The following is a 20,883-nucleotide window of genomic DNA, read 5'->3' on the forward strand; positions in this document are numbered from 1 at the left end:
GAAGGAAGCAGTGGGAGACTGCATGCTGTAGCAACTGCACTGAGACATTCCTGCTTTGGCCTCTCAATCTGCCTGACCAAACTCTGTAGAGAGGGGGGGGGGTCTCAATAAGGAAAAATAAATAAACCACTATTTATGATTTATAATCTCATGCCTTGAAAGCCCTCATTTGAGTCAGGCAAGCATGAAATTGTTGAATTCTTCATGATGACTGGCTGGCTCAGTAGCCTCTGTCATTATTTCCCATATGTAGTAACCATGTGTTGATCAGTGTGTTACAATAACGTTATTCTGACTGAGGCAGTAGGTTTCTTCAGTCTGTTCTGGGACTCTTTTGGGATAAAAGTACAGCCAGGACACTGTGTACGAGGTCATGTTCTAAACCAGTGGTTCAAAAATCTTTCTTCACAGTAGAGGAAAATCAGATTTGGCCATGTTGTCTTTGGACCAGTCCTCAATCCCTCATTCATCCAGAGCTCACCCTTTTGGCTTAAGAGATCCCTGGGTGTGTGCGCGCGCACACGGTCTTCCACACACACACGCACACCAGGGTTTCCGTTAGTGGTACCTGACAGATTTTACCGGCAGCATTTAAATTAACTGGACATTTGAAATGTACCAGACCCATGTGCATTAGGTGTGTAATCTAATTCGAGCATCCACCCATGTTGCTCAGAATGACAAATCACATTTACATTATGGTAATTCATCTTAACATGCAACTCGAGGATGCAACGGCGTGCTTCCTTCTTACCGAATTCCTATGTGCACTTTGAAGATGTTAAAGCGGTTCCTTTACTTTTCCTCAGCCAACAAGACAAGTAGCGAACAGCAAAATCACTAGCCTATGTCAATCTACTATCCCCTATAGTGGAAAAGTATACCTATTCTACTGGTCAGCTTGTCGTTCTCTGCAAGAAAGAAATGGCCAATTCCAAACAGACTCTGGGACAGTTGTGGGATGATGGATCCCAAATTCATAGAACCATTAGGCTACATTGTTATAAGTAGCGAGGCTGATGCAACCGATCAGAACGTTTAGCTTAAAATGTTGATAAACTATAAGCGCAGTAATGTGAACAAGGCAGTAAGTTATACTCGAATGTTCGCTCCATAATGCAATTAGCAGGGGAAAAAGAACTCTGCACGTGATGGAGCTGAGAATTTCTGTTGCCGCCACGTTTCTATGGTCTGGTTTTGACTAGGCTACTTTGAAGCAAGGTAAGACATACCTCATAATAAACTCAGCAAAAAAAGAAACGTCTATTTTTCAGGACCCTGTCTTTCAAAGGTCATTTGTAAATTCACAGGTCTTCATTGTAAAGGGTTTAAACACAGTTTCCCATGTTTGTTCAAGGAACAATAAACAATGAATGAACATGCACCTGTGGAACGGTTAAGACACAAACAGCTTACAGATGGTAGGCAAATAAGGCCACAGTTATGAAAGCTTATGACACTAAAGGTCTTTCTACCGACTCTGAAAAAACACCAAAAGAAAGATGCCCAGGGTTCCTGCTTATCTGCGTGAACGTGCCTTAGGCATGCTGCAAGGAGGCATGAGGACTGCAGCTGTGGCCAGGGCAATAAATTGCATTGTCCATACTGTGAGATGCCTAACTGTCCGCAATAGGCTTAGAGAGGCTGGTCAGAGGGCATGTAGGCCTGTTGTCTGGTGAGGACCTGCCAAACATCACCGGCAGCAACGTCACCTATGGGCACAAACCCACTGTCGCTGGACCAGACAGGACTGGTGAAAAGTGTCGGTTTTGTCTCACCAGGGGGATGGTCGGATACGCATTTATCGCCGAAGGAATGAGCGTTACACTGAGGCCTGTGATCGAGGTGGAGGATCCATCATGGTCTGGGGCGGTGTGTAATAGCATCATCGGACTGAGCTTGTTGTCATTGCAGGCAATCTCAACGCTGTGCGTTACAGGGAAGACATCCTCCTCCCTCATGTGGTACGCTTCCTGCAGGCTCATCCTGACATTGACCCTCCAGCATGACAATGCCACCAGCCATACTGCTCGTTCTGTGCGTGATTTCCTGCAAGACAGGAATGTCCGTGTTCTACCATGGCCAGCGAAGAGCCCGGATCTCAATCCCGTTGAGTGTGGCTGGGACCTGTTGGCTCGGGGGGTGAGGGCAAGGGCCACCCCCCCCCCAGTATTGTCCGGGAACTCGGTGAAAGAGTGGGATAACATCTCACAGCAAGAACTGGCAAATCTGGTGCAGTCCATGAGGAGGAGATGTACTGGAGTACTTAGTACCTGGTGTGGCCACCAGCTGCATTGACAGTTAATTTTGATTTTGGCCCCCCTTTGTTCAGGGACACATTATACCATTTCTGTTAGATGTATGTGGAATCTTGTTGCGTTCATACAAGTATTTACACATTATGTTTGCTGAAAATAAACGCAGTTGACAATGAGAGGACGTTTCTTTTTTTGCTGCGTTTATGATATGAAGTTAAACGTTCTGGTTTCAAACATTAAGTATGTTTTCAAAATGCATACTCCCTCCACTGGTGTGAGGCGCTAAAGCCTCCCTACCGTTGCCTGTGCACTTGGATGGTGGATGGGAAGCATGCTTCAATTACCAGTTGAGAAATAAAAATACTAGCTATTTTTAATTGTGGCCATCAACTTTTATCACACAATTGCATTTAAAATTGTTGCACAATGATTGGACTAGTAAAAAAGCACATTTCACTCCAGCAGTAACGAATGAGCTGTTTGAGGCACTGTAGCAGCAGCTCTCACGCTGACACATTTTCCACTCAAACTAGGCTCTGTATCTGTACACTGTGCGGGTATACATAATGACCAACAAAAATACATACACTGCAATTAATTCCACTAAATTTTGCTAAATGACCTATACACCGATAAGCATCAAATGTATTTATCAATGAATGGGCTAAAAAGCAGTCTTTTTCAATGGATTTGTATTTATTCTCACTGACACGTTGCCTGCGCCAATTTTTAAAAATGTATCTGCTTTTCTTTTTACTTATTTATTTTGCCTAAAGCCGGCTCTTTCTGGCTGACTGAAACACACACACCCACACACACACACTCTCCCTCCCTACTTAACTCTTAAACATGCAAGAGGGGGGTATTGTAATGGTCTTTGCCCATTCTGCTCAATCTGTATTCCAGGAGCCCTATACTGCCTCTGCTACTGCTTTCACCACTGCTGCCACTGAGTCCTGCTGACTGCAGATTTGACCATATATGGCCATTCACTGCACCCTGCCTGACAGCCTTACAGGACCATTTCCTCCCTGCCTCGTCATTGGCTGCCAGCACTGCCAGTTCCCGGTGATTTCAGGGATAGGCTGGAGATGAGAGGCCTGGAGGAGAGGGAGATTTTTTTTTTATGTCAAGTGTTGTATGTCAGCCAGATTCTCTGTGGATCTCATTGACATGTTCTGTTTGTTATTAGTGCCATTGATTTTCTAATTAAAGATTAGTACTATGCTTGCTTGGTGCAGGTTTTCATTGTGTATAATTTCCATATTTTGTTTCTGAAAGGCAAGGAAATGTATGGAACATTGAATGAACTAAGTAGACTTTATCCTCACTAGTGGTAGTGTTTTGCTGGTTGAGTGACAGTCATGTCCCTCTAAACATTTTCTTAATGAGGTTTGTAAGACATGCTGGGCCCAGGATTCATACCTCTTTTGATCTCTATAAAAACATTTTTTCCCTAGGCAATAGTTTCCCCCTCTCTGTACCTGAAGGTTCTCCTAACCTAACTGGGCCTGGGCAGCCACATGTTGGTCTTGGCTCCTGCCCTGTCATCACTCATTTCTGACCACCTGCCCTCTGATCTACCCCTCCATTCACGTGTTGAAGCTGGAGCATATCTCCAGCCATATACAGTCAGAGTGGAGTGCCTCACGGTGGTGTCCAGGTTGCCTGTACTGTGCCTCTCCTCTCATTGTGCTGCATTTCTCATGGAGACCAGCCCAGGGTCTGAACGGTATGCAGCCTCATCTGTGCTCTCAAGGCCGTACACTCACAAAGGGAAGCGGAAAGGTGGACATTTCCATGGTGCGCAGAGGGGAAGCATGCGTGTAAGAGCCCTCCATCGTGTGTCAGATGTTTTGCTGTAAGGATGTGTTTGTGTGTGATGCCTCTTGGGTTTTACGGATTCAAAGTGATAACCTCTTTGGGTTGAGAACCCTCTAACGTGATCGATATAACAGCCAGTGAACGTGCAGGGCGCCAAATTCAAAACTAACAAATCCCATAATTAAAATTCCTCAAACATACAAGTATTTTACACCATTTTTAAAGATACACTTCTTGTTAATCCCACCAGTGTCTGATTTCAAAAAGGCTTTACGACGAAAGCAAACCAAACGATTATGTTAGGTGAGTGCCTAGTCACAGAAACACAGCCATTTTTCCAGCCAAAGAGAGGAGTCCCAAAAAGCAGAAATGGAGATAAATGAATCACTAACCTTTGATCGTCATCAGATGACACTCACAGGACTTCATGTTACACAATACATGTATGTTTTGTTTGATAAAGTTCATATTTGTATCCAAAAATGTCAGTATACATTGGCGTGTTGTGTAGTCAACAGAAGTCAGAAATAGTATTATAAATATTCACTTACCTTGGATCTTCATCAGAATGCACTCCCAGGAATCCCAGTTCCACAATAAATGTTTGATTTGTTCGATAAAGTCCATAATTTGTCCAAATACCTCCTTTTTGTTTGCACGTTTAGCCCAGTAATCCAAATTCATGACATGCGATCACTAGGTGCAGACAAAGTAAAATAGTTCCGTTACAGTCCGTAGAAACATGTCAAACGATTGTATAGAATCAATCTTTAGGATGTTTTTAACACATCTTCAATAATGTTCCAACCGGAGAATTGCAATGGAACTCAAGCTAACTATCACGTGAAAGCGCGTGGTCAGCTCATGCCTCTCTGGCAGACCTATGACTCATTCCCCTCTCATTCGCCCCCACTTCACAGTAGAAGCATCAAACAAAGACTGACATCTAGTGGAAGCCTTAGGAAGTGCAATTTGACCCCATAGACACTGTATTTGATAAGTGTTGAAAAACTACCAACCTCAGATTTCCCACTTCCTGGTTGGATTTTTTCTCAGGTTTTTGCCTGCCATATGAGTTCTGTTATACTCAGACATCATTGAAACAGTTTTAGATACTTCAGTGTTTTCTATCCAAATCTACTAATAATATGCAAATATTAGCAACTGGGCCTGAGTAGCAGACAGTTTACTCTGGGCACCTTATTCATCCAAGCTACTCAATACTGCCCCCAGCCAAAACAAGTTAACTTTGCCATCGTCCATTTTGTTTTGTTGTATCTTATGAGGTTTGGACACAACTTTGTAGCTTCACTTATTGCTATCCAACAGGTCTGCTTGCTTGACACATTCTCTCATAGGATATCATACAGCACATAGCCTTGTCAAGGTCCTTAGGTGTTCTGGTCATTTACAGTATCATATATAACAATCCAATGAAAAATGTATGTTGGGGACGGAGTCTGCTTTGGATTGCTTTATTCAATTCAGGCTTTAGCCTACTTATTTGATGGGTTGCCTCAATTGCGTATGATTTTGACCGTGCTGTTCAGACTTTCTACTCAAGTCAGTGGTTTGCTCAACTGTCTGTCGCATGTCTCAACTCCCACCTCCTTGTCTACATGAAACACACTCCTACCCAGCCTCCTGTCTCTCCCACTGGACTGTTTGTCGTGGAGATTATGACCAGTGGTCTGGTCTGCCATTCCTTTCTTCTTTGCTGGTTTGATCTGTTTCAGGAGCAGCGCGTCAAATTTTTTTTTTAAGGTTTGGGGGCTGAAAGTGTTCTGTGATGTCACTCAAGGCAGGCATGTAAAGGGGCTGTGCCAATTAGCTAACAGTCTTTTCACTGTGTTTATACTTGTCGCCGGTCCTTGTACTCTGCCTGGTCTTTAGCTTAGAGCACTATTCTCTGTACTTACAAGCATCATTTATCAAGCGCCTATCCTCTTATCTTCAGCTTTAGCAATTGCTCACCTGGCACCTTCTCCGGAATGGTTCCAGTTCAATACAGTTCTGTGGTTACCGAATTACATGGGGGGTGAATTTTATGACACATAAGAATCAAGGCCGGCCGTATCTTTTGGCTACGTTTACACAGGCATCCCAATTCCAATCTTTTTTCTACTAATTGTTTTTTTTGACCAATCACATCTTTTCACATTACATTTTTCCAAGCTAATCTTAATGGTCAAAAGTCCAATTAGGGGGGAGAAAAATGTTTTATTAGAATTGGGCTGCCTGTGTAAACGCAGCTATACATACCTGCCTCAGGCTGCGTCTCAGGGAGGAGCAAGTCAGTCAGAGCAGAGGCAGGTTGCCACAGGCCAGGCCTCCTATTGCTCTTCACTATCTCTGAGAATCTAGTTTAGTTACCTGTGTTCTCCTGAATCAAGGAAGTTGGACTCTGGATAAGAATGTCTACTAAAAGGGTTATGCATTGAGAAGTTGTGGTGTAAAAGAGTGATGTGTGTCGTCTGTTCTCCTCATAAACAGCAGCATGGTGGTGCCTGCCTTGGAAATGTTTGAGCAGTTTGGCTAGGATCTGTTTGTTGGCAGTCCTTTCCTAACCATCAGTGACCTCACCATACAAAACATTCCATCCTTTTGTAGATGATCACAACGCTATCAAATAATATTTATTCAGGCTTGAAGCGAGATCCTCTCCTGTACTTCTCTCGGACCGTGGAATTCCATATTGTGTATAACAAAGACAAACACGATTAACACCTCAGTGGTGCGTTTAACACTCCCGCTCCCTCTCTCTCATTAGTCACAGCCCTATCAGAGCTGCCTGGGATGTGGGATGACTGGAACGACAGGCTCTTAGTCCCGCTGGACGGCATGTCAGCAGCCCTATGAGCTGTGTGTAAACAGGCCTACAGCAGCCGTGTGAACTGTGTTAACAGCCAGGCCTACAGCAGCCCCTCACTGCTGTTGGGCTCTGTCCCCTCTTCACAAGTCAACCATGTAGATTGTACTGTCCTCCTAGTTTTTTTTTTGGTGAAGAATAACAAAGTGTATCAATTGAACTGGTGTGAGAGGTGTGTAACAGAGTTTCCATGTGAAATGTGAGTCTCCTGTAGAGTGCCGAGGTCCTCCCTAGACCCTGTGCACATGTTCCTAGTCTGCGAGTACGTACCAAATGTAACCCTGTCCCCTATATAATGCCCTATTATTGACCAGAACCCATAGGGCTCTGGTGAAAAGTACACTATATAGGGATTAGGAAGCCATTTGTGGCACTGTCTCTAATCTCTCTGGGGTCTGTGAACCAGGCAGCAGTTAGAGGACATGACACTGCTGATGTCAGCAGGAAATACCACTGAGACGGGCAGGCAGCAAATACCACTGAGTGAACAAAACATTAGGAATGCCTTTGTAATATTGAGTTGCCCCCCCTTTTGCCCTCAGAACAGCCTCCATTCGTCAGGGCATGGACTCTACAAGGTGTCAAGTGTTCCACAGGGATGCTGGCCCATGTTGACTCCAATGCTTTCTACAGTTTTCAAGTTGGCTGGATGTCCTTTGGTTGATAGATCATTGTTGTTAAACATGGGAAACAGTGTTTCAGTTCTTGCCACACTCAACCCGTTGTGCCTGGCACCTGCTACCATACCCCGTTCTAAGGCACTTAAATCTTTAGTCTTCCCCATTCACCCTCTGAATGGCACACATACACAATCCATGTGTCAATTGTCTCGAGGCCTTCTTTTAACCTGTCTGTGGATTTAACAGGTGACATCAATAAGGGATCATAGCTTTCATCTGGTCAGTCTGTCATGGAAAGAGCCTGAAGTTTTGTGCTCTCAGTGTATTGGCCTATGTACTACACACACCCAGATCCTAGTCTGCCATCTGCACACCTTTTGTTGTCCCTGTGAAGGTCTGCTGAAAACCTGCAACTCAACATGTCACATGAAGCCAGGGAAACCACACCTCTGCTGACATTAACAACATTATACAACCAACCACCCAGCCTGATGAAAAACATTGGGCGTGTTCCACATTGCAGCCGACTTTAAAGGCGAGTCGAAACTGACTGTACAAGTCACCATGCATCATAAATAACTACTCAATAATATTAGTCAGTCACAATTTCTCCATGATGCATCAGTTTGATGCTCTCGAACACAGCCGCCAGCTAGCTGTATGTTGTTGATCTGAGCAAGGCCGAAGCAGCTAAGAGGAAATGCTAGTACTGAGCAGTATCCTGTGCTATTATAGGCCTAGCCTACATTGCTCTGTCACACCTGGTCCTCTGCTGATATAGCCTAGCTAGCCTACACCCCCTCGACACTGAATTGTCTTTCCTGCTTCACATCCTGCTGCGAACAGGCCACTCCCCCCAACAGCGGGAGATTGAGAATCACTTTCAGGCTGCTGTTTGTGACCATGTCAACCTTTGTCTCATTCCAGAAACTGCTCACCTCCCTCTCTGGCTATGTATTCAGAGGAGACTATCCTTCCGTCCCAGGCCCAGAACAACGGCTGATTTATTCTATGTTAGATTTCCGGGAGTGTTCTCTGGACAGGGCGAGGCATAGTCATGTGATTTTTAGATTCATATACACACACAGGTATAGTACACTCAGACTTTGATCACTGATGTTGGAGTTTGTGTCACGGCCCAACTCTGCTGTAGGGAGGGCTGTGATTGTGTCCTGGGCAGTGGTTTTGGTGTGAACCAATTGACTGTCTTCTATGACCACAATCCCTATGGCCATGTCTGGCACTCACAAAATGAAAGATTCATTTTAGTTTGTGTTGAACTACTGTGACTCACTGACCACTATCGTAATCAGGTTTTAACCTAACACTGTGTGTGGTGTATTGTGACTTGAGCAGCAGAGTTGAACTGGCCAGTCCTTTTTTGGCCCAGTGCCACAGCAGGCAGGGAAGTAAGGGAAGTAATAGAGAAATATGGAGGAGACTTCAGACAACATACTGACTCATATCCTGGTCTGAAATGGTTGTCTGGGTCCTAGTGGCCAATCCACTGCCTGCTGTTACACAAGCATTTAGACATAGGGCCTAGACCGCCCACTCAGGTTCGTCGTTTGTTACCTCCCTCTGTCCACATACGCCTCGATTACATGTCCATGAGGACAGAGCTGCTTCATACCTGAATATGTTTGTACTCTCGGACTTCACGCTCTTAGGTTATCTGAATGGTCATTCTAAGCATTTCTCTTGAGTTTTGAAGTCAACACTAAAGGCTGGTGTGCCTAATGCTTACAGGCCCTGTTATTATGTTTTCTAATGTCTACAGTAGAGACCTGGAAAAGCTCTTCTCCCTGTGACTGAATATGCAGCACTTATATTTAGCCCCTCTGAAACCATTGTTGTCATGGTGCCCAGTCTACTGCTAGAATGGCTGTGGGCATTGAGTGATTTTCATGAGGCAGACCATTATGCTTTAAATATGGCTGCAGCCAGCAGGGCTCTGTCTCTGTGACATCATCTGACTGTCGGGCTCTGTGGTGGTCTGGTTGGGCAATCAACTGACGGGAGCATGGAAAAGGGTGCGTCAGTCTCCCGAATCCAACCCTTACCCCCCTCAGCATCTTCAGACTTCGAATTTCCCAGAATTCACACCGTGGAGAGCACCTGATCCTCCAATCACGATAGGGTCAGAGGTCAAGATAGTACCCGTCTTCAGACCAGACTGATGTCATCAGGAAGTCAGCTGATAGGGTGGGAAAGCCTTCCCTTTGTCTGGCTCCTTTGTTTTGTGTGTGTGATGGCTGGGGAAGTGATTTCTGGCCATCTGGCCTGTGTTGTATAAGGGTATTATATAAGAGGCTCAGATTGGAGGTTAGCTCAGGGTTTCACTTTAAAGAGCAAAAAATAAGCTTCTGCTGGTGTGCGTCTGTCATCACCACCAACATGCCATCATTTACATATTAAACAAGGGTAAGCTTTAATCTAAATGAGTCCTAGGATATAGCTATGCAGCAGAATTGCAAACAGAAATGGTTTTAGAGGCTATGACAGTGCTAGGCTGGTGAGTCTCTCTGTTTGACTCTGTTCCCCTCTATGCTCTTAATGCATTAGTGGACTGTGTAATTTGGTTGAAAACACACAGATTTAAATACAGGTAGTCAAAATGTGTCTGGTTAATGTTTGACTGAGCTCCTCTTCCTCGGGATGTTGCCCTCTGCTCACAGGGAACATCTCTATTGCATACTCCTTGTTTTGTACATGGTCTCTAGTTGGTCGGCCTAACCCTGTGATTTCATGGTTTAAGTTAAACTTGTCAAGTTGTTCCCTCAAATCACCAGGCGTCATAGACATCCGTGACTGATCTCATGTCTGTATCTGCTTGTTTCTCCACAGTCGGGCCGCATTGACAAGGCCTACCCCACAGTGTGTGGTCACACAGGCCCTGTGCTGGATATCGACTGGTGCCCCCACAATGACCAGGTCATCGCCAGCGGCTCGGAGGATTGCACAGTTATGGTATGGTTACAATCACCCCTCTCCCTGACACACACCTCAGCAGAGACTGTGCCTTTCAGTGGAACCGTACAGCAATGTTTGTTCATACTTAACCTGTCCATCTACACACACCCTCTCACCGATGCCAACCGACAGGAGATGACAAGTTTTGGTTGTGAAAGGCCAGATACTGATAGCGTAGGGAAGGGTGCTGATTCCAATAGTGATAGGGTAGCTAAGCATGGGTGCAGGCAGGGCTCGCCCTCTAGTCTGGATTAGATTAGACGCAGAGAGAGACAAGTCGTATAGGAACCAGCTCTGGGGAATGATTTAGCCTTTTTTATATGGCTGAGGTCACTAACTTGTTTGAGGCTGGTGCTGTACTTTTCTCCATATGTCCTTATTTGGGCTGTGAACGGCAGTGATCAGTGTGCGCAGTGTACTTTGGTATGCTTCTACCACTTCCCCACCTGTAGGCGTTGACTTCCCCATGAAACTCTCTCAACACCAGAAGACCTGTCTGTGAAATGGATGCAGTGTTCCGAGTGCATTTACAGAAGTTGAACCGCCAAAGGTTCCTCTCTTCAGAACATTTAATATTGCTGCTAGAAATACACACCGAATTGGTTCCCTTAAAGTAATGTTGATGAGTTGCTGTTGACTGCTGTATCCGTAGTGACCTATTGCAGCTGGAGTAGGAGCTCTGATTAGTGTAGGGGTTCAGTAGTAATGCAGTGGTTTGACTACTGAACCACATGCCTTTCATAATGTCAGTCTACTGCTGTCAGAGATCATAGAGATAATAACTTTTACCTTTAGTCTTTATTTCCATAGATCAATGTTTTCATTCTGCGATCTTTACTGTATTTGTATAGTCTACTGGCTGTATTGTCAGTGGCAAGTAAGCTACTCAGGATGTACGTCAGTATGGTGAGTGACTTTAGATCTCTGCCGCCCCCTTCAGTCATGGTTGTGTGATCTACTAACTTCCTGTCACAGTAATGTCAATCTAGAAGAGTTTTTGACAAGTTTGTTCATGTGAATGTACTGCGTTTTGCGGTCGATTTAGTTTAGTGCTTTACGACACGTAACAGCAGGGGAACTGCAGCCATACTCTCTGACACTTTAACTCTACCTACATGTATATATTACCTCAATTACCTCGACTAACCCCCTGTTTATATCCTCGCTATTGTTATTTTACTATTTGTTACTTTTATTTTCTATTTTTTCTTAACATATTTTTCTTACAAGCCCTTAAACCAACAATTCATTTAAGTAAGCATTTCACTGTAAGGTGAAATGTTGTATTTGGCACGTGACAAATCAAATTTGATTTAAATTCAGTATGTGATGCATTATTGACCCTAGCTATGCCCTGACCTCTGACCCTTATCTCTGTCTGCAGGTGTGGCAGATCCCTGAGAACGGACTGGTTACTGGCCTGTCTGAGCCTGTGGTGGTCCTTGAGGGACACTCCAAAAGGGTTGGCATCATCACATGGCACCCCACAGCACGCAACGTCCTGCTCAGTGCCGGTGAGTGGTATCCTCTAGTGTTGCATGGTATACCAAAACGTCTGTACTTTTTCGATACTAGAACATAAATGGTTCGGTACTATCATTTTTGTTACTTTTGCTACTTCTGTCAAATTTCTCACGGATCAAGTTTGTATCAGCGCCGCTGAAGGTCCCCCTTAGTGCGAGCGCACTGTGCCTGCTCCACTTAGTCTGCACTGGGAGTCTGGGCTGCATCAGGTTTAGCTCCCCACAAATGCTGCACAGGAGTTTACACACTTGAATAATGCAACTGGGCATGTAGAAATGTTGAACCTGTTAATTACTGGTCGCAAAACAATGTCTATACAGGCTAGAACACTTTACAATGCAATACGATGCCGTCAGCTTCCTGCTTTGTAGGCTAACTTCCCTTGCTAGTTTACAGCTGACGCTAACATAAATTCACTACTACCTGAGTACTTTGTGATAATATGAAATCCTTAATGCAAAATATGCTGATTGCCACAAACTTTATTCATTCACTTAATCGGTCTCTCATGTCTCTCCCAAAGATGATCTATTGCCTTAGCAAACTGACTGTGTGAATAAGGCTCAGACGGACCGCCCCCCTCTTGCCTCGTGAATGATGTCGTTAAAGAGACAGCCCGCACTTTTATAAAATAAATTACCTCTATGCAAATGTTGTTGATCAGTACAATATTAGATCAAAGTTTATTTGTCACATGCGCCAAATACAATAGGTGTAGACCTTACAGTGAAATGCTTATAAGTCCCAAATGGAAGGGAAACAGATGAAATCAGCCAAAACCAGCTCAATTACTCAATGCATGCACACACACATATTGAATATGCGTTCATCTGTATTGCGAATAGGCCTAGATTACATCTTGATTTACCCAGTTTATCAAAGGAGGTTTACCATTCCAATTAAAAAATGTACATTTTAGTTATTCAGCAGACTCTTATCCGAAGTGACTCACTGCTTGAGTGTATACATTTTTGTACTAATAAATAAATGATTACCATTGTTATGTACTTGTTTTAACCAACAAAGTCAAATTGATTGTATAATTGATTCATTCATGCGTACATGTCTGTCTCTGACGTCAAACATTTCCAATGTAATGATAAATTCAGAAGGTTCCTAACGATTGAACAGAGCAGTAGTGAAGTTTGTCTCCATGCCTTTTTTTGCCGTGGTATTGTGAGGGTATCAAAAGTTTAAATTCAGGTATCGTGACAACACTAGTGTCCTCCTGTCCTTATTATAGTTCTGGTTCATCCTGTGTGCCTCTGCTTTTGTGGTTGTATTCTTGGTCGCCATCAGCTCACTTGCTCTCATCCCCTCCCTCGCCCTGAGAAAAGTGGTAACCTGCTGTGAGCTTGTCACTGTTACCCTGTGGTGTAATTTTCCACGAACACTGAGATGTCTGATCAACGCACATCTGTCCCCATTGACACACTGACAATTGCCTTAAAGGGATACTGCAAGATTTTTGCTATTGTGCTGTTTTTCTACTTACCCATGGATGTCATTTGTTATGTCTACATGCGGAAGGAAGAGGTAGTTTCGCAAGCCAATGCTGACTGGCATTAGAGCAATGACTGAAAGTCTACAGGTATGCTAACGTATGCTACTTTACCTATAGACTTCGTCATTGCTTAATTGCCAGAATCTCGCAGTATCCCTTTGAGAATGACCATATTCACCGTGTTTTCCACCTCCATATCAGAACCAAACCAGAATGAGCTAAGACTTGTAGATGATATTATCTTGCCACATCAGTGATATTATGTCCATGCTTCTCTTGTGTATTGTGTGTTTGTTAAATGTGTGTAATCCTCAGGCTGTGACAACCTGATCATCATCTGGAACGTGGGGACAGGCGAAGCCATGATTCAGCTGGAGGACATGCACCCTGATGTCATCTTCAGCGCCTGCTGGAACCGCAACGGCAGCCTCATCTGCACTGCCTGCAAGGACAAGACCATCCGTGTCATTGACCCCCGCAAGGAGGAGATTGTAGGGGTGAGCACCACTGACAATTTTCACTAACAAACCTGCTGTATAGGGTTGTCATATTCCGCAAACTTTCCCTAAAAAAAATCTAATTTGAAGGGATCTCGGAGGTGAAAATTTAGGGTGTACCTTATGTTAATGTTGACCCTCTGTGTCACAGGAGAAGGAGAAGGCCCATGAGGGGGCACGGCCCATGAGGGCCATCTTCCTGTCGGACGGAAACGTGTTCACCACGGGCTTCAGCCGTATGAGTGAGAGACAGCTAGCCCTGTGGAACCCGGTGGGTCACCCCGTCCTCACCATCACAACTCTTGGCTGAGTCACAAACGGAACCCTATATTCCCTATATTATAGATGTTACTGGACTGGTCAGTAACCAACTATGTCAATGTTTCATTTATAGCAAGCCATGGACGAGGCCATCTCAGTGCATGAGATGGACACCAGCAATGGGGTTCTCTTGCCCTTCTATGACCCAGACACCAATGTGGTTTACCTGTGTGGTAAGGTGAGTGGAGTTTTTCCGGAAGATTACATACATACACACCCATTTGATCTGCTGTGCAAGTGACTTATAACAAGTCTTACTTTGATCGAGGGAGTTCTGCATGGTGAAGTGTTATCCATGAAGTCAGTACACTGGATCTTAAACTTTAGTCTATTGCTGCTCATTGAGTCATTAAAAAAATGTATGAATTCAGACAAGCACTAAAAGGCCGTGATCTTGTCTCTGTGGTTTGTAGGGTGACAGCAGCATCCGCTACTTTGAGATCACGGATGAGGCCCCATTTGTCCACTACCTCAACACCTTCACCACCAAGGAGCCCCAGAGGGGGATGGGATACATGCCCAAGAGAGGTCTGGATGTCAACAAGTGTGAGATCGCCAGGTAGGGCTGGCTGGATAGAGAAATGGATCAGCCATTTTAGGACTGCTCTATCATATCTGAATATGTTTTGTTGGGCACACCCCTGATTCATTTCAGCAAGGTCTAGTGGGAAGGTCTAGAACCAAGTGGGGTCGTTCTTGGCCGGGTCTATGAGGTGGCCCTAAACGGAAGACGACTTGTAATGTGGCGCTATTACCTGTCCATGTCCACCAGGAGGCAGCACATAACCACATGTTGGAGGAGAGCTCTCTCCTTATAAATGGATTAACTCCAGGCCCTGCCAACCAGAATTGTGTACCATGCAGTTATTCAACTCCATGTTTACTGAGGCTGCCTGACTATTGCCAGTGTCCTGGAAGTAGAAGTGCATTGGGCTGGGCTGCAGTGTTTGTAAAAGGATGTTAGACAGTGGGCCTGTTATGTGATGTTTTGAATAATACACTTATTTTTGCTTCTATGTTGGCAGGTTTTATAAACTGCACGAAAGGAAGTGTGAACCTATCATCATGACTGTGCCCAGAAAGGTGAGCTTCTTCATTCTGATCTAGACAGTCGATTATATGAATGATTTCAACAATCAATGCCACATTTAACTGAAACGGTCTGTTTTGAGGGATAGAATGTTTTAGGCTGTTTTACTGGACACATATTAAGAAAGCAAGATCAATGAAGAATCTCCATGGAGAATGCTTTTTTGTTCAGGATTGTTTAATCTGTGTCCAGGTAACGGGCCCTATGTGTTTGGTACAGCGTTCTCTAACAGCAGTCTCTGTGCCGCTCTCGCTCTGCAGTCTGACCTGTTCCAGGATGACCTGTACCCAGACACGGCAGGACCAGACTGTGCCATCGAGGCAGAGGATTGGTTCGAGGGGAAGAATGGCGAGCCCATCCTCATATCCCTGAAGAACGGCTACGTCCCTGGCAAGAACCGCGACCTCAAAGTGGTCAAGAAAAACATCCTGGACAACAAGCTGAGCAAGAACACAGAGAAAAGGGGCCCAGCCAACAAGTCTGCCTCACCCACTCCATCCAGAGTGAGAACTGCTGTCTCTGTCTGGGGAGGACACTGACTGGGTTGTATGGGAGAGACATAGTCTCACTCCAACTCCAGTCCTAGAGTATCCTCAACGGCACACATTTGTGTTGTAGTCCTGACTAGCATACCTGATTCAACTCAGAGGGCCTGATGATTAGTTGACAAGTTGAATCAGGACTACAATAAAAATATGTACTGTTCGGGTACTAGAGGACAGGAGTTGGGAAATACTGCTCTATTTTATGTAAACAAGTACTACTCACCAGACACCAGGATATTATTCTGTATGTGCAATGTACCACTAGTGTTTTGATTGAAAGTTGACACCAGACTGGATCAGTATATCAACATTACAGTAAGTTTCTCCTTGGGTATGTACAGTGCTTTCCCAGGGCTAGTCTGATTGCCACACCCACCACCACAGTCATCAAATGACCTTTAGTTCAGCCCTGGCCTTGACATATTGCAGTTGGGGCCTTGGAACATGAAGAGTTTGTTGGCTGGGTGTGTTTTAGAAGGGGGTGGCTGCCTGACTTCATAAGGTGGTTACTAGAAGTCTCCACCCCCCTCGCTCTCTCTGACTCAATGAGGGGCGGTTGCTGCTCCTTCCCCACCTCGCCCACAACACAGCTGCCCACGCAGGGCCCAGCCCTGGCCTCTACTTCGATCTGCAGCTCTGGCCTGTAATCATGGCAGACTGGGCTGCTGCTCTGCAGCCTGCAGGCGCTCCATGTTAACCCTCAGGGTGCTACGGGATACTGGAGCCCTGTATGCCTGCAGCGTAGAATGCCTGCAGGAATAGAATGGACCTCCGTATTAAAAATATACACACACACACAGTGTGTACACCAGGGATCATCAACTAGATTCAGTCATGGGCCAATTTTTTTTTTTCTTGAGCGGGTGATCAAGGGGCTGGTACATAATTACAAATATTTTGTAGACTGCAAAATGACCGCAAGAAGCCCAAAACCGATATAATATTTGAAGAAAACATTTGGAACAGAATTCCAAAATAATAATTTGGAGCTGATTTGCTGGTGTTTTTACATTTATTATTTTTATTGTTGGACATAAAATAAAATAATTATAATAAAAAATAACTATAATTGCTCATTTGGGGGCCAAATAAAATCACCTACAGGCTGCCAGTTATGGAACCCTGCTGTAGACCCTGAATTTACATTCATTTTGTCTTGGTGCAAAAGCTTTAACTATACTAGGACTGGTACCAACATCTCCAGAAAGGGCCTCATGTCTTGCTCCTGTCTCTGTATTCCTCAGAAAAACGAAGCCAAGCTGGATGAGGTCTTGAAAGAAATCAAATCCCTCAAGGACCTGGTCAGCAGTCAGGAGAAGCGAATCATCCAACTCGAGGAGCAGATGTCCAAGATCGCCATTTAAGGACCATCCCCCCAAAATTCAGGACGATCCATTGGCTAGGAGGTGGGCGGGACCCGTCACTGCCAATCTCAATGACAGCGTTCTGCCTGAAACCTGCCTAGCAATGATCCCAAGCAACATTCCGATATTAACTTTTCTTAGCCAGCCCCTAACCCTCAGTTAACATGATGGAATAAGAGAGAAATATGGCAAACTATTCCATTCCTTTTAATAAGTGGCGGTTTAATCTTGTATGTTGTATGAAAAAGTCTTGCATATTCCTTTTGCTTTTAAGATTGTGACCAAGAAAATTCCAATGTGAACCATTTCTATTTGGGTAAACCCAAATGTTTTATATGTAGGTATCAGTATATTGTCTACCCCAACTACTTATGTTGCCAAATTTTAAAGGAGTTATGTTTACACCTCCTTGACAGTATTTTTCTTTAAAAAAAATGTTTCTCTTTGTTTTCCAGGAAGACTCAAAATACAAACTATAAGGGACAATGCAATAGGCTGGAAATGCAAGGAGGGGGATGGCAGATTTCAATAATCAAACAATTACTGTAAAAGACAATGGAGGAGAACCAACTCATTATGGGAAAATATCAAACACTCAAGCCTGATTTATCATAGTACTTCTGTTGTCTTTGCTGAAAAGCTCTGAGGTGGTGGTGTGATTCTTGCTGTAAGTGTTCTCGCTCACCCGCCTGACTTTGCTGAACCTCTAAATTCTTCCCTCTCCTCCCATCTTAACAGGACCATTGTCTGTACACTTGTTAACATCTCCTGATTCTGACCAGAGTTCATACATTCATATATATTCTACTCCAGAGATTTTAATTTCCACTGTTTATTCTCCATCTTTGATCTCTCTTACTCTAGCTTGTTTTACTAAGCAAGCCGCAAACATGCAGTCCTTACATATCATTTGATACCTGGTATAACTTATGTTTGCAACTTGAACAATGTTTTGATCATCTCCATCAATTTTGTGGAACAGAAAGGGTATGAGTGGACTCCCCTTAGCTTTGTAGATGACAACGACAGGTGAGATGTCACCTTGTACTTCTCGTAGCCTTAGATGTTCACTTGAACTGTTTTTCTTTTTTGGAGTTGTTTACAATGCACATGCCCAATCCAAAAATCATTTTCAATCATTTAGTTGACCTCTGCCATCAGCATTGTTAGCGTTCCTGTCATTTAGGTGACCTTGGCTACCATCAGCACTGTTGGCGTTCCTGTCATTTAGGTGACCTTGGCTACCATCAGCACTGTTGGCGTTCCAGTCTTATGAAACAAATGTGCCATAGTTTGCTACTATGTTCCTTGTTTGTTTGTCATTGTCCCCCTCGGGCCCTGTGACACAGATGGTATGTGTGTACTGTAATAAGCTCTGCACTGTAAGTTACAGTTCTGCTGACTCATGACATGGAGCCACCTGGGTGGCTTGTACGGGTTCTTGTGGCAATGTCCTGTGTGCTGCCCAGAGAAGGACCAATGGAATTGTGTTCTATGTAGCTGGTAAACATTTCCAGACTTTTAGCAGTGTTTCAGCCTTGTTCTGCCTTTGATTTGAGGTGTTTGTGCTGTCATAAACACCAATGTTGAACCGTGCCCTTGTGTTCAGGGTGTGTGTGTGTCAGGATGCTCACTATTCACCACTTAATTGGCCCATATCCATACAGCCAACCAGAGGGTGAGTAACAGGGGTGTGTCTGAAACAACAATTTTGACTGTTGGTTGACAAGAAGTAACGTGGAGAAGGAAGGCTTTCAGGATGTGTGAATTTGTCTCTTATGTCTTTGGCCTGGTTGGAGTTTTTTTTTTCTCCAGATAATGCGAGGGAATTTTTAGATGATTATATGGATTCACCATAGGGTGTGACCAAGGTTTTGGCCTATGATAACAGAATTGGGTGGTATGGTGATGTTAATATACTGTGCGTTTTATCCTGTGCTTCCTTCTCCGGCTCTCCCGTTGCAGATATCCCACTATGTACTTCCTTATCAGGATTTTAAATAGTTTCCCCTTAAATACATGGTCACATCACTAGAGGAACAAGGAGTTGTTTGTATTGTCCGAATATTTGATGGTGTTGCCAACTGCGATAATAGTTCTGTTGTCATGCTATTTTTGTTATGCCTTTTTTTTCAGCGGGAGGGTGGGTTAGGTTTACGGTTCAGAGTTTGTTAGCCTTTAAAGTTTGTTGCCACTGAAGAGATCAGAAATGCCAGAGTTGTGCACAGGAAGTGCTTAATGATGACTGCAGTTTGAGAATGGTGTGAGTTATTTAGCAGGAGAGAGTGGATAGGCACCCTGAGAGGAACTTTGACAGTGGGTTTTGGGCATAGAAAGCACTGAGAAATGTATGCTTATATCAATCACTCCATCCTGGCCTCACAGAATCTAAGATTACATCCGAGAATGCAATTTTACTCTAAATATGCATCGTCTGGTGTTCTGTAATATTTGATTGGGGTTGAACTACTTCAATGTGTTCTACTGGGCTGTAGAGATATGAATCTGTCAGGGGAGGATGTCTTGGACTTTGTCCTGTACTGCCCTGTAAGTGCTTCTCCTCAGCCTCTTTGGTCTACTCAAGGCAGCGAGACCTGTGATGTTTGGAATATTGGTGAATAGCTATTCAAAGGGACACTGTAGGTTGGAGAAATATGCTGTAGAGAGATGTATGTGATGTTTGAAATAAAGGCCTAGAAAATGATTTAAAGCTTTGTAAATATTTTTTTTCATTTTTTATTTTGTTGTTTTGGGCTGCAGTGTGTTTGGGAGTTGGGTTCTGGTGGGTTTTGAACGTTACCTCTTGTCTGCGTTCTTGCCATAATGCGTCATGACTGAACAGAATCTCCATTCTATCACAGGTATTATAAATACAAAAAGAGAAATTAATAACAGAAGAAAAACAAACAAGGATTCAGCCTCTTGTGGAGGTCTGTAGAGCATTTTTGTTCATTATCAAACTTACCGATTATCAGAAAAATGAATAAAGAAAAAAAAAAAGTGTATTCTGTTGTCAAGTTAATGAGTGATGCAGAGGACTGGGCAAACATGAGCTGACCATCTTCAAACAAGCAATATCTGAGATGCAGTGCATTTGGAAAGTATTCAGATCCCTCAAGTTTTTCCACATTTGGTTACGTTACAGCCTTAATCTAAAATGGATTGAGTCGTTTTTTCCCCCTCAATCTACACACAATACCCCATGAAAAAGCACCAAACAGGTTTGTAGTATTATTATTATTTAAATACATTTGCTAAACTATCACATTTACATAAGTATTCAAACCTTTTCCTTTGAAGCACCTATGGCGGCGATTACAGCCTCAAGTCTTGGATATGATGCCAAGCTTAGCAAACCTGTATTTGGAGTTTCTCATTCTCTGCAAATCCTCAAGGTCTGTGGTTGGATGGGGAGCAATGCTGCACAGCTATTTTCAAATCTCTCCAGATGTTCGATCGGGTTTAAGTCTGGCCTCTGGCTGAGCTACTCAAGG

At 43.9% G+C, this 20,883-nt stretch overlaps 1 protein-coding gene across 3 annotated transcripts in view; it reads left to right on the plus strand.

The window, feature by feature from the left end:
- The window catches only part of coro1ca (coronin, actin binding protein, 1Ca), a 58,583-nt gene extending 38,189 nt beyond the window's left edge, over positions 1–20,394 (plus strand). For all 3 annotated transcript variants that reach the window (XM_024438624.2, XM_024438623.2, XM_024438625.2), the window contains 9 exons: positions 10,419–10,541; positions 11,929–12,058; positions 13,888–14,069; positions 14,221–14,340; positions 14,464–14,568; positions 14,804–14,949; positions 15,416–15,473; positions 15,741–15,983; positions 17,270–20,394. In XM_024438624.2, coding sequence (XP_024294392.1) covers positions 10,419–10,541; positions 11,929–12,058; positions 13,888–14,069; positions 14,221–14,340; positions 14,464–14,568; positions 14,804–14,949; positions 15,416–15,473; positions 15,741–15,983; positions 17,270–17,389 — 1,227 coding nt within the window. In that variant the 3' untranslated portion in view covers positions 17,390–20,394. The remainder of the gene's footprint in view (positions 1–10,418; positions 10,542–11,928; positions 12,059–13,887; positions 14,070–14,220; positions 14,341–14,463; positions 14,569–14,803; positions 14,950–15,415; positions 15,474–15,740; positions 15,984–17,269) is intronic.
- The last annotated feature ends 489 nt before the right edge of the window (positions 20,395–20,883 follow it).

This window comes from Oncorhynchus tshawytscha, linkage group LG12 (assembly GCF_018296145.1).
Source record: "Oncorhynchus tshawytscha isolate Ot180627B linkage group LG12, Otsh_v2.0, whole genome shotgun sequence".
In the NCBI taxonomy this organism is placed as follows: domain Eukaryota; kingdom Metazoa; phylum Chordata; class Actinopteri; order Salmoniformes; family Salmonidae; genus Oncorhynchus; species Oncorhynchus tshawytscha.